The sequence below is a fragment of the Thermobia domestica genome, chromosome 5, assembly GCF_964235325.1.
Source record: "Thermobia domestica chromosome 5, izTheDome1.hap1.1, whole genome shotgun sequence".
NCBI lineage: Eukaryota > Metazoa > Arthropoda > Insecta > Zygentoma > Lepismatidae > Thermobia > Thermobia domestica.
Genome location: NC_137458.1, coordinates 166,897,671 through 166,910,814, shown reverse-complemented (window position 1 = coordinate 166,910,814; position 13,144 = coordinate 166,897,671). Strand labels below are relative to the sequence as shown.

The 13,144-nt window shown below is 34.9% G+C and overlaps 1 protein-coding gene and 1 long non-coding RNA gene across 15 annotated transcripts in view; one reads left to right on the top strand and one right to left on the bottom strand.

The window, feature by feature from the left end:
- Nucleotides 1-6,060, bottom strand: part of LOC145686253 (uncharacterized) — a 38,290-nt gene extending 32,230 nt beyond the window's left edge. The window contains exon 1 of one of the 2 annotated variants that reach the window (XM_081759367.1): nucleotides 5,904-6,060. In XM_081759367.1, the coding sequence (XP_081615493.1) occupies nucleotides 5,904-5,966 (63 nt within the window). In that variant the 5' untranslated portion in view covers nucleotides 5,967-6,060. Of the gene's footprint in view, nucleotides 1-5,448; nucleotides 5,583-5,903 lie in introns of those variants that run through there. The other variant, XM_081759368.1, reaches the window with a different exon arrangement.
- LOC145686254 (uncharacterized) overlaps nucleotides 5,587-13,144 on the top strand; it is a 62,647-nt gene continuing 55,089 nt past the window's right edge. For 3 of the 13 annotated variants that reach the window (XR_014131549.1, XR_014131548.1, XR_014131546.1), the window contains exon 1: nucleotides 5,587-5,744. This is a non-coding gene — a long non-coding RNA (uncharacterized LOC145686254). Of the gene's footprint in view, nucleotides 5,745-6,121; nucleotides 6,360-13,144 lie in introns of those variants that run through there. The other 10 variants (XR_014131551.1, XR_014131554.1, XR_014131550.1 and 7 more) reach the window with 7 other exon arrangements.

Below are 13,144 nucleotides of genomic sequence, written 5' to 3'. Positions count from 1 at the left end.
GATCGTTTTGTTTCCAGTACTTGCTCGGAGAAAAATGTTCGTATCAAGACATCCGAGTTATCCAGTGAAATTTACGTCCACGACCAGCAAATCGTAGTGAGGGGTGACTTTGAACAAAAATTTAGGAAATCTCAGTGTTCGGCATTTGACACAGAATAACATGTTACAAGAAAGAAAAAAAAAAAATACTGGTGCATTTTGTGTTTAGTATTATCTTTTAACAGGTTAATCTGTAGTTCAGATTTCCTCAATTTTTGTTCAAAGTCAACCGTTTTGTTGGACTACATAGGCAGTAGGTAAATTTTGCCAATTTCTATCAATATATTTACGCAATCTTGGCTTCTTTAGAAAACAAACATTCAGGCAAGCAGAAATATGCAATTTGTTGTTTCGTATCTTTAGGCTTAACATTCTTACGTAATGCAACGGTTATCATGAAGACTATTGCTTAAAGTGACACCCGAAATGCTACTCAAAAGAAAGTGATTCGACAGAGAGTTTAAACCAGTTTTTTTTTCTCTCTCTCTCCAGGGTTGGCTGGTTTAAACCAAGGTGGTTTAAACCACGGTTTAAACCAAGGTTTAAACCAGCTGGTTTTTTCAAAAAAACCAACTGGTTTAAACCAAAAAACAAAAAAATGTTCGTAAAAGTGTAAGTGTTTGTAAAATCTTGATGAACACATTTGTGGGTTATTACGTTTCACTCCCGTATATTATTCGTATTATATTCAGACCTAAATTCCCCATTCACTACTCAAAAAGATTATACTACAAAAGCAACTTTTTTTATAAGTTCATAAATGTTTATTTTGTGATTTTTTGTACTTATTATTGTCATGTAATTGCAATCGAAGAAAAATTCTAAATATTGTTTCGTTTCAATGTTTACTATTGATAAAATACATCGAAAATGCCGTACTTTTTTTGTGTGTGTAGAGGGGGGGTCATACAGACCCCACGAGAGACATTTAGTGAAATAAGTATCTTTGGTATCTATTTATGTATAAATGAGTATGAGCCAAAGTGGACTCAAATAATTCGTATCTTTATTCACTTTTCTTACTGATATGCAGATTAAGTCGGTGTATTTCTTTAATTTGGACCAATAAAAGTCGTTGTTAACTAATTTGAACTAAATTAGTTCTTCTGTACTCCGTAGTACTTTGAAATTGTTCATATGTAATTCTGTGTAATGGTTTCACTTGTGCAACTGTTTATCTTTTGTGTCCTTCTGAAATGACTCTTGACAGTTATCTTAAGAAGCATGTAAAGATCAGTACAACTTTTTTTTTTTTTATATATATATATTTTTATCAGAATTCCTTCGTGAGTGAGTCGGCAGACGTATCGCATTTGTGGCCAATTAGTCCTGGTTCCGAGTTCAAATGGAGGACAATTTCTCTCGGATGTAACTCGAGAAGCGGTTTTTATTCCGCTTTAAGCTTATGTGACCCCTTCCAGCATAACCCGGTTGTTGCATATAACATCAAGGCGAAACAAACTTATTTCTGTCCATATATGATATGAATATATAGAGCAAATTATTTAAACCATAAAAACCTGGTTTAAACCAAAAAAACCGGGTTTTTTGGTTTTTTTAATAAAAACCATGGTTTTTGCCAACCCTGTCTCTCTCTCTCTCTCACTCCCACACTCACACACAAAAGTTTAAATCGAAAAACGAAAAATGTTCATAAAAGCTTGATGAACATTCATTTGTGGGTTATGTTTAACTCCCGTATATTATTCAGACCTAAATTCCCCGTTCATTACTCAAAGAGATTATACTACAAAAGCAACCTTTCTTTTTTATGTTTATGAACGTTTCTTTTGCGATTTTTTTTTATAGTTTGTTATTATTGTTATGCAATTGCAATTAAAGAAAAATTCTGAATAGTGTTTCGTTTTAATAATGTATACTATGGATAAAATACATCGAAATGCCGTACTTTTTTTTAGGGGGTGGGGGGTCATACAAATCCCACGAGAGGCATTTATTGAAATAAGAAGAATCTTTGGTATTTATTTATGATAAATGGGTCAGACCCTAAGTGGCAGGGTTGTCAAAAACCGTGGTTTTTATTGAAAAAACCAAAGAAACCGGTTTTTTGGTTTAAACCAGATTTATTTGGCTTAAATAATTTTTGCTCTATATATTCATATCATATATGAACAGAAATAAGTTTGTTTCGCCTTGATGTTATTATGCAACAACCGGGTTATGCTGGAAGGGGTCACATAAGCTTAAAGCGGAATAAAAACTGCTTCTCGAGTTACATCCGAGAGTAATTGAACTCGGAATCAGGACTAATTGGCCACAAATGCGATACGTCTGCCGACTCACTCACGAAGAAATCTTGATTTAGAAAACACGTTGTACTGATCTTTACATGCTTCTTAACATAACTGTCAAAAGTCATTTCAGACGGACAAAAAGATAAAAACAGTTGCACAAGTGAAACCATTATACAGAATTACATATGGACAATTTCAAAGTACTACGGAGTACAGAAGAACTAATTTAGTTCAAGTTAGTAAACAACGACTTTTATTGGTGCAAATTAAAGAAATACAATGATGTATTTTCGATGTATTTTATCAATAGTAAACATTGAAACGAAACAATATTTAGAATTTTTCTTTGATTGCAATTACATAACAATAACAACAACTACAAAAAAAAAAAAAAAAAAATAATCACAAAAACATTTATAAACTTATATAAAAAAGTTGCTTTAGTAGTATAATCTTTTAGAGTAATGAATGGGGAATTTAGGTCTGAATATAATACGAATAACATACGTGAGTGTAACGTGATAAACCACAAATGTGTGTTCATCAAGATTTTACAAACACTTACACTCTTACGAACATTTTTCGTTTTTTGGTTTAAACCAGTTGGTTTTTTTGAAAAAACCAGCTGGTTTAAACCAGCCAACCCTGCTAAGTGGACTCAAATAATTCGTATCTTTATTCACTTTTCACCTTATGCAAATTAAGTCGTTATATTTCTTTAGCTTGGAGCAATAAAAGTCGTAGGTAACTAACTTGTACTCAAGTAGTTCTTTTGTACTCTGCACGTTGAAATTGTCCATACGTAATTTTGTATAATGGTTTAACTTGTGCAACTGTTTATCCTTTTGTCCTTCTGAAATGACACTTGACAATTATATTAAGTATGTAAAGATCAGCATAACGTATTTTTATCAGGAGCCCTTCGTGAGTGAGTCGGCAGACGTATCGCGTTTGTGGCCCATTAGTCCCAGTTTCGAGTTCAAATGGAAGATAATTTCTCTCGGATGTAAGCCGAGAAACGGTTTGGATTCCGCCTTAAGCTTAACTGACCTCTTCCAGCATAACCTGTTTGTTGCATAATAACACCAAGGCGAAACAAACTTATTTCTGTCCATATGTGATATAAATACATAGAGCAAATTATTTAAACAAAAAAACGTGGTTTGCTTTTTCAATAAAAAACATGGTATTTGCCAACCCTGGATAAAACTAATACAGATTGTTTGATATGTGGAAACTGCACCATAAAGTTAACACGATTATAAGCATTTTTCGTTCTTTTTTTGGATTTAAACGTTTTTTTTTTTATTAAAAAAAAAACAGCTGGTTCAAACCAGCCAACCCTGCTATAGTCCATCATCGTATTAAGGGGATTAAAATGAAAACCACCTCGGACGGATAGGAATCTGCTTGAATGTCATTATGTAAGATGGAACAAACCCACGTAACATTTGGACAAATAAAACCTTTACAAGAAGTTAAACCACCGGCATTAGTAATGCAGCAATTTGTGTTAAATGTTATAAGGTGGTAAAATATAAATCGTGAAATAGTATGTGTATTGTTGTATTTCTTGATGCGATTACGATTTTGCGAAGTTTTTGTTGATAATTTTTCGGCATACTTGAGTGGTAGTTAAGGACTCATAAGGATATGAAAAGCAAAGCTCGAAATCACTTCGCTGCAATAAATACATTAATAGTTCAGATTAGTTATGTTATTTAGTGCACTGTTTATAGCTTCCATTCATTCAAGCACACATTTACAGAAAATACTACAACCTTAAGAGGACAGTAACAACATTCCATAAACAATTTCGGGCTCTTCACTGTCCCTTAAAAGACTTCAGAGTTATTTTTGTCAACTTTTACTGTTCAATTCTTTTATGAGCATTGGACAGTACTATGTATTTGTTCCAAAACGTATGGTTAATGGCATCTTAGTTTGCCTTGTACACACTAAAACTATTTGACTTAAACACTAATTTTATGTTTCGTGCCTTGTAACTACGTGCAAGCTCAACATCGGTGACCGAGTAGTGTATTTTATATTCCTTTTAAGCGATGGAAGTGAAGTAAATAATAATAATAATAATAATAATAATAATAATATAATAAATTATTACGCATCAATACAAATAAAAAGTGAAAGTTACGCAGTTTGTATCTTGTTATTGTAACTTGAAAATGTCACTTACATTTATGCTGTATATATAAAGTACCAAGTATCTAGATTTTAGTCAACGAACTTTGTCAGTAATCCTACATCTAATAGTACTGATATTACGACGTTAAATTTCAAACCTGACTGTATTTGCCAAGGAAGTCATATTACTGCAACCACTAATTCAATTTATCCAAATAACAACTATTTACTAATAATAGGTCATATTCTAGCGTGCAATCTATCCGAACCTTTAATTATCATCAAAAGGCTAACAAAGTAAGACAAAATGCCTTCGAGGTCAATGGTATGGTTGCTCATATAATCAGAAAAAAAAATTAATAATTTGATACATCCTACGCAAGAATATGGAAAAGCCGGTACATAGTGTGTCTTTCGAACTCAACAAATATCGAACTACCAAAATCTTAAGCAGGGGTCTTTTTTCCTCCTCTATCTCGGGCAAGGACGAAGCCACATGCTTCAATTATCACATAGTTGTATGATACTATATCGGCATTTCCACAATTACAGGAACACTATTTCATAGCTTCCTCTACGCTCTAAAGCAGTTTTATATTTATTGTGTAATGGTAATTTTCACTTTATTACAGGAACAATCTGTTCGTTTCATATGTATTTCAGGGCATTACACGACAACGTCTTACGAAATATGCATATCGCATTATTGACATTACGGTGTACTTATCTATAAAGAATAGCATATTTTTACATTAAGATAAGAAATAATCTCAATGCACACGTAGAGTTTTAACTTTATACAGGGAATTACTTTTAAATTGAAATAAATACGAAAGGCAATCATACACAGAAAACATTAATGTTGTTTCAACTAGCCCTTGCAACACACTTGGGAAGTGAACTCGTTTCAATACCGAATATTTATAATCAAAATAAACTTTATTATTGTAATTTTATTTGCAATTCAATGCAAGTTTGCACATTTTGGCTGCCTCATTGCAACGCTAACCTTTAAAATCACACAGTGTAGCCATTACTCATAAAAGTAAGACTTTTAATGTTCCAAAACACTGTCACAAAATTGTGTTGCAAGGGCCCTGACTTCCGCCGGAATCCATTGTGAACTTCATTGCGCATGCTCCGTGCCGCGTAAGTGAGGTGGTCTTGGGATTAGACAACGATTTCTTGAGCTCCGTAAGTCGAAATTTCACGTACAAATTCAACAGTTTCTTCCACTTTTCAGCAAATTTTGCAAATAACACTTGAATCCCTGGTTATTATTGGTGCCTTTAAGCAGCAACTGAGGTAAGTTGAGGGTATACTTTAAGTTTTATCCATTTATAAACTTAACCCTAAATAGTAGCCAGACACGCCACTTTCACAGTGCTTTGCAACGGCTTGTAATACGTATTCGGATTTAGTATAATTTTGCTGATGAAATGTAAACATTATTGAAAACCTTACATTGTATTCCTTGTCCAGTGCCTTCAGTAACTTTTCCTTGATTTCCAATGGAGAGTGCTGCATGAGGCCGTACTGGGTCTCGGAATGTCCAGCTCCGCAACCAACGTACAGCCACCAGCACTTATGGCGGACATGTACTATGGAGGAATTGTGGGAGGATAATATAAGTTTGCGACCGGTTCCGAATTGCACCGAGTGTGACGTCAGAGGACCGAGGATGGACGAATGTGAAATGGGTTTACGAAAATTTTATAATTTGGGGCTTAATTGTTGATATAGTATTTATTTTGGTAGTGTAACATAATAACCACAACATATTTTGAAAGTAAATCGGATTTAACGTTTAAAATTTAGCTGAATAGCTCTATGAGCGTTTTGTGGTATGGTATTCCGACCTTCAGGTAGTCATTATCATCATGGAGTCTGTATTTCGTACTTTCCAGTAATTTCTTGGTGGTAAGATTATTAACTGCAGACGCAGTTTTAATTATAAGTAAATTTAAGGTAAATAATCTTAAGGGGTAAAAGAAGTTAATTTTATTTTCAAATCCTCTAAAATGCTTCGACGTATTGTTACCTCGAGTATTGCAAATGGCGATTAACGAGTGATTTCACGTGCAAGGAAAGCAAGAATTGTAGTATTTGCATGCGAACATTAATGAATGTCTCATTGCTTTATTTACGGCATTTTATTATTGTTCTAAACTAAAATATACACGAAGGGTTTTTGTGTTTATCTTTTATTTTATGTTGTAGTACAAGGGCAGTTCTGGAGTGTGATATAGAAGATTTATGTATGGATTATGAAATGAATGGGATAAGGAAATAATTGAAGATGGCAGGCATTACTCGAGAAGATGGTTTTACCAAATTTTGACACGTTTCTTACATTTTTAGATTAGGTTAGAGCTTTGTATTTCTTTTAGCAGAACATGCACTTAATGAAGAGCTCCATTATTACATGCAGATTGAGTTGAGAACACTGTGAATACGGCGTGGACGTATGGCATAAAAAGTAGTCCATAAAACACAAACCAACTTGTGCTAGGTGGCCACTTAAAGGATGAATTTTATCTAAATGAGTCAGAACAGGAGCGCAGCAGGGTGCCCGAGCGGTATGTACGGTGCGTCGGTAGGGAACAGGCGCGTCAGCGATGGGGGTATATGAATGAAGGAGGATAGTGGAATAGCAAACTTACACTTAAAATACTTTTAACTATCACTGTAAGGTCATTTCAATATGCTGTGTATTGACAGTAATTACTTATATTCATACTCTTATTCTTTCACAGATGATGTTTCACTTAGTATTTTTCCTATAAGTTTTCTATTTTTTAGAACCGTCTGCTCGAGTGAACCCTTGAAGATTGCTAATTATCTAAGTTTGGTAGTGGAACACACGCAGTAAAAATTGTATATCTAATGCACAGGTCCGTTTCGCCTTGAGATAGAACCTAAGACTGCTAACGTTTAGGGCTCCAAGACGCCCGGGTTTTTTCTTCAATAATTGAGAGTTAGGCGCCAGTAGGTACAGAAGTCATCCAGGAATATGTAAGCTAAACAAAACTAACCTAAGTCTTATTATGTTTGCGGCGCAGAGGCATAAGTTTATATCATTCGTATGATATTTAGGATTACCGGTATGGTGTATATATATATATATATATAAATTAGCTATCGAGTACTGGTTTTCTTTTTTTAAATTAATTAATTAATCAATCCTATTGCATCAAAAAGCTAGAATATAAAACTATGATTACTATAAATTTTTGTTTGGTGTGAAGAGTTGTGGCGTCAGAAATTCACAGTTATTATAGATCTCAATGAGAGAAATGCAATCGTGCAAAAATTTTTGCAGATTTTCGGAGCTTCAGATAACGCTTTTCTTTGTGCTTAGAGAACTGTTATTGAAACAAAAAATGTTTTTCCACAGTTATTGTATATCTCGATGAGAGGAACATTACAATACAATGTGACTATTGGTATGTTATAAGCTAAAAGTTAAACGCGATCTTGGTCTCAGAACATGAGATATATATATAACTTTTGGGCGTGCAGGTCAAGTTTGGCCACACCACGTGAAATAGTTTTTCAAAAATTTCAATTCTTTCGCTAAATTCCTTTTTATTCTTTTCCAAAATATTTGTGCTAGGCAGAATGACTATACCTGACTCAGCATAGATAAATTCCAAGGTAGCCACTAGAAGTAATTGTTGAAAAAGTATAATTCTTTCACGATTTGCTTATAAATACAGTGTCCAGGCATGTGCCATAGAATGTACACTACAAGAAACATTAATCAGCCTGTGCTAGAAAGCTACTAAAAAGCACGAATGCTATCTAACCGTTTCATGGTAGGGCGAAGCAGGTGGACCCTTGGGTTAGCGGGAGGTACGTTCGAAGGGAGCAGTCGCGTCACCAGCGATAATATACGCATAAGCAATGGTAGAGAAAGCACGTGTGTTTTCACAGTGATACGAGTTGCTATAACACTTGCAGAAATATTCCAGTAGCAGAAGATACTACGTAGGCCTAATAAGTCATCTTTTATATAGTACGTAGGACTAATACAGTCATCTTTCATATGCATTCACTTATTTCAGCCGTCGTATAGCTAGTATAATGATTTTGCACTTGCAAACATAAAATACAGCTGTATATCTTACTATTGAATTCTGCCGCCTGCAAAAACTTCTTTCTTACAAACATATCTTTCCGTTCAGTGTATTGACTTTTACCTGTAAATCTTGCAAAATGTGTGAAAATTTGACCAGCCCCTTTTCGGGTACTTTCACTTGGGAAGTGTTGACAGAAAGAATGTTTGTCGTAGTTAATATCAGGGTGGATTGATTTAAATCACGATTTTAATCAAGATTTAAATCACTTGATTTTTTTAAATAAAAATCGTTGATTTAAATCAAATTTCGAAATAAATTAATTTAAAGTGAAAATAAGTAAAACCCCGTTTCTGTTCTGTTATTACGATTATGGAAGATAATATTCATAATACAATGAGACTCCAATGCAGTGGCGTATTTACGATTTTGTTTCGGGAGGGGCTTTGCTAACTTTTGGGGGTGCTTTGCTTGAAAATGTGAATATTCTGCAAGATATTTTATATACTTTACTATAGTAAATTAGATTTCGGGGGGGGGGCTTAAGCCCGGAAGCCCCCCCCCTAAATACGCCACTGCTCCAATGTATGTACAACACAGTATGAAAACGAGTATCATGCAGAGGATGATTAGGGAAAATCCCGTTTTGAACGGGTAACGGGAGAATCCTGCTTTCTTCTCTTCGTAACATAGGGTTTTTAAATCGTTAACTATTCCAACGGAGAAATCACCATCGACATTTAAGATAAAAATTCTTTTATGTCCACGTCTATTTGTTTGTTTCCAGATAATAGGGGCGTATTTAGAGGGGCCCGATCCCCTTTCCGAAACAATAAATAAATAAATAAATAAAACTTTGGGCGAAATTTATGTACTAAATACATTGAACGAAGTTCCTCGGGATCGTAATACGGCAAATTTTGGATGTGTTAAAATATCGAATAATACTTTTGATAAAGTGGATTCTTTCAAATATCTAGGATCAATATTTGAAACAGACGAAAACGATATCTACAAAGAAATTAAATGTCGACTAAAAGCAGAGAATTCGTGTTATTATTCAGTTCAAAATCTCTTGTCGTCACGAATTCTGTCCAGGAATTTGAAGATTAAAATATATATGCTTGTTGTTCTCAGGGTGTCTAGAAGGAAGCATAATCAAATTCCCTGAGTTTCCCTGACAAAATTATAATTTTCCCTGACTCTGTCATTCTTTTTTTCTTAGTAACTCATGAAAAGTAACTTATATTTAAATCATGAAAATGAAATCTTTCAGTTTTACGTCCTACGATTATGCCAGTTAGGCTAAAGAAGACTGTGATGATGAGTAATGAATGAAATGAAGAAAGCGGGAGAACCCCGAGAAAACCCACGACCACGGTGTTTGTCCACCACAAAGTTCACGCGGTGCAAGCTGGGATCGAACCAGGGAACCCAAGCACCAGAGGTGAACGCTCTACCAGTGAGCCACCGCGCCCCCAACTTATATTTAAAGTGAACTGTAAGTTTTCACCATTGTTTATATGCTTATACAATATTGTACAGACGTACAAACGAACCAATTCATTTACCTGTAATTTATGACTATTTTAGTGGCATTTCTTCACCCCTCACAGCCTGGGAAAGATTTTTTCCTGATACACAATGAAATTCCCTGACCTGCAAATTCCCTGACTTTCCCTGACTGGTAGACACCCTGCTTCTGTATGGTTGTGAAACATGGTCGCTTACTATGAGGGAAGAACGTAGACTGAAAGTATTTGAGAACAAGATCCTGACGACATTCAGACGAATATTCAGACCCAAGAGAAGCGGGAATGGAGGAAACTTCATAACGAGGAATTACTTAATTTTTACGGTTTATCAAACATTGCTAGAGTCATCAAGTCTAGGAGACTCAGGTGGGCAGGTCATGTAGCCAGGATGGAAGAAAATAGGAACACTTTCAAATTCTTAACTGGGAGACCAATCGGAAAACGACCATTAGAAAGATCTAGGCGCAGATGGGATGACAATATTAAGATGAATCCAGCAGAAATAGGAATACAAAATAGAAACTGGATCCAGTTGGCTAAGGATAGAAGTCAGTGGAGCGTTTCCGTGAACGCGGCATTGAACCTCCGGGTTCCATAGGCCATAGAGTTATACAGTTAATTTTGGGCGAAATTTATGTACTTTACATGTATTTCGTGCCGCTGGATAGTTTCGATGTTTTAAAAAATATACTCCTGCCAAATATCAGGAACTTTCGTGAAAAGAAAAGTGTTATGTTGATAAACGTTGCTGAACGTTTTTTCATTAATGCTTAAGAAATATTATTTCGGATTGAAATAGGTTAACGATTGAGGATTAATCCGAAATTAAACCAAAATACTTTCATTTAAATGGCATAATTGTCATTTAATATTAATTCCTAATGTTTTTTCTCCAGTTCGCGACTTGTATTATACGAGGAGAAAGATTTGATTTAAATCAAAAAAATCGATTTAAATCAAAAAAATCAACAAAAATGATTTTTATTTAAAAAATCTGGATTTTTTTCCACCCTGGTTAATATATATAAGATTTGATTTTCGAAAGTTGAAATAATTGCAATTGTACGGTAGTCTCATTGTTGACTTGTTTAGTTTACTTTAGTTCAGTTTATTTTTATCCTTTTTGTAAGTAGAAAAGTTCCGAAAGTCGAATTGCAAATATTTTTTGTACGGTTGTGTTCCTCATCGAGATCTTTAATAATTGTGAAAAACTTTATGCCACAAGGTTACATCCCAACTAAATTTTCATAGGGTGCCTCGGTATTTGTTTGAATTTTCATAGTGTAACCCGGGTTTTAATCTGAAATTGTGGAAGCTGTACTTAGACGCTAGGATAACGTTTGTTGTATAGTATAATACATAATAATTCAGTTTGTGCAGCAAAGGAATTGGGAAAGAAGGATTAGATATAAATATTTTATCACATTTCTTGGTATAAGTAGTCGTGCAATTATACGAGATGTTGTGAAATTGAAAAAAAAAAATCCATCACTTCTCTTTTTTTAATCCGTACTCTGATAGTGTTATTTTCTTGCGCATGCCCTGATAATTGTGTACGAAATGATGTGTGTGCAAACTAAGGTCATATAAACTATTATTTGACCTGCATAAGATCCCTGCATCGATTCAAGCTTGCGGCATTTATGCTTTGTGTTGTACAAACGCCTTGTGCGTGTGTTTTCTCAGGGTGGTTCCACTTTCTTCATTCCATCTTATTATTCATTGTCATTATCACCTTTCCCCTTAGTGTCGGTGCATATTCGTGGGACGTGGAACGAAGGAAAATGAAATCGTTCATGTGAAGATCACGCTACAACTTGTACTGCCTAGATTACTACAAGCAAGATTTGTATCTATTCTGATTCGTGTCAGGGCAAAACTTGCGGACTGCGCGGTGGTGAATCTCGGGAGCAGACGCGAAACGGCAGTGGGTATGCGTAGAAACGATTATGCGTGTGATAAACGCTTTGCTACAGTGTCATTACAAAGGAGAATTAAATCTATTCGCGTTGTGTAATTATTTTGAGAATTATATCTTCTTTGTTTAAACAATATTGGAGGTTCCTTCGTTTTGATATTGTGTATTGTGCATCACTACTGAAAAGTAGGCGATCGGCGTGCTACGTGCATCATCATTTTCTACTGTGTATGTTCCTTTTTTATTATGCTTGAATATGTATATTTGCACTATTTTCGTGATTTAAAAAAAAAAAAAAAGTTTGTGCAGCAAAAATTAGTAAGTATTCGTCGATTTGGTAAAATACAATTGCTTCGCATATGTAACCTTCATCTTCTAAGTGAACATACAGCTTTTTTCCTTTGTGCAATATTACAAGCCGGCGAAGATGATAACTTATATACCCTTCTTTACGGTGCAGTCACTCACTTCAACAACAAAACCATTTTTGACGGCCTCTCGTAAAGCTGCATCCTAGTAGTATCCTAATGTATTTTAGAGATTTGAGACATTCTTCTCTTGACGCCTCCCCACCTATTGCGTATATGTATGATATGGGTACAAACTGGTATCCCGTAAAAGCAATTATTCTAGTGTCTGTTGTTCCCTTTTACGAAGTGTGGTTGCGTGAGTTTTGTTTCGTGACCCAACAAGAAATGTAGAGGGCAGAGTAAGCGAACCAAGTAAATGACATTGAGTTAGGTCGCCGAAGACGCATGGGCAGGTACTGTTGGCAAACACTGTTTAGCTGGGAAAATATATACTGCAAAAGCAAATATTCTTTCCCTGCTGGTGTGGTGGCTAACGCGTACTCTTTTGGTGCACGTGCTTCTGACTTCTATTCCCGATGGGAGCACAAAAGAAGTTTCATAATAATTCACCTTTGTTAATCATTTGTCTCTTTTAGCTTAAAGGATGTAATTGTAGAACGTTACATAATAAAGAAAAGAAAATAATATTTTACTCTACTGTTCACTTTTGCGAGATGTGCTTTCACGAAGGGATTTATTTCCCAACCCAGCGGGAATGTGGGTGCTTAGTATACGTTTCAGTTACTTGAAACGAAAAAGGATATATGCATAAATCAGGGTTGGGCCCACCTTGAAACTCACCCGGGTTTTTGAGCTTTTCGTT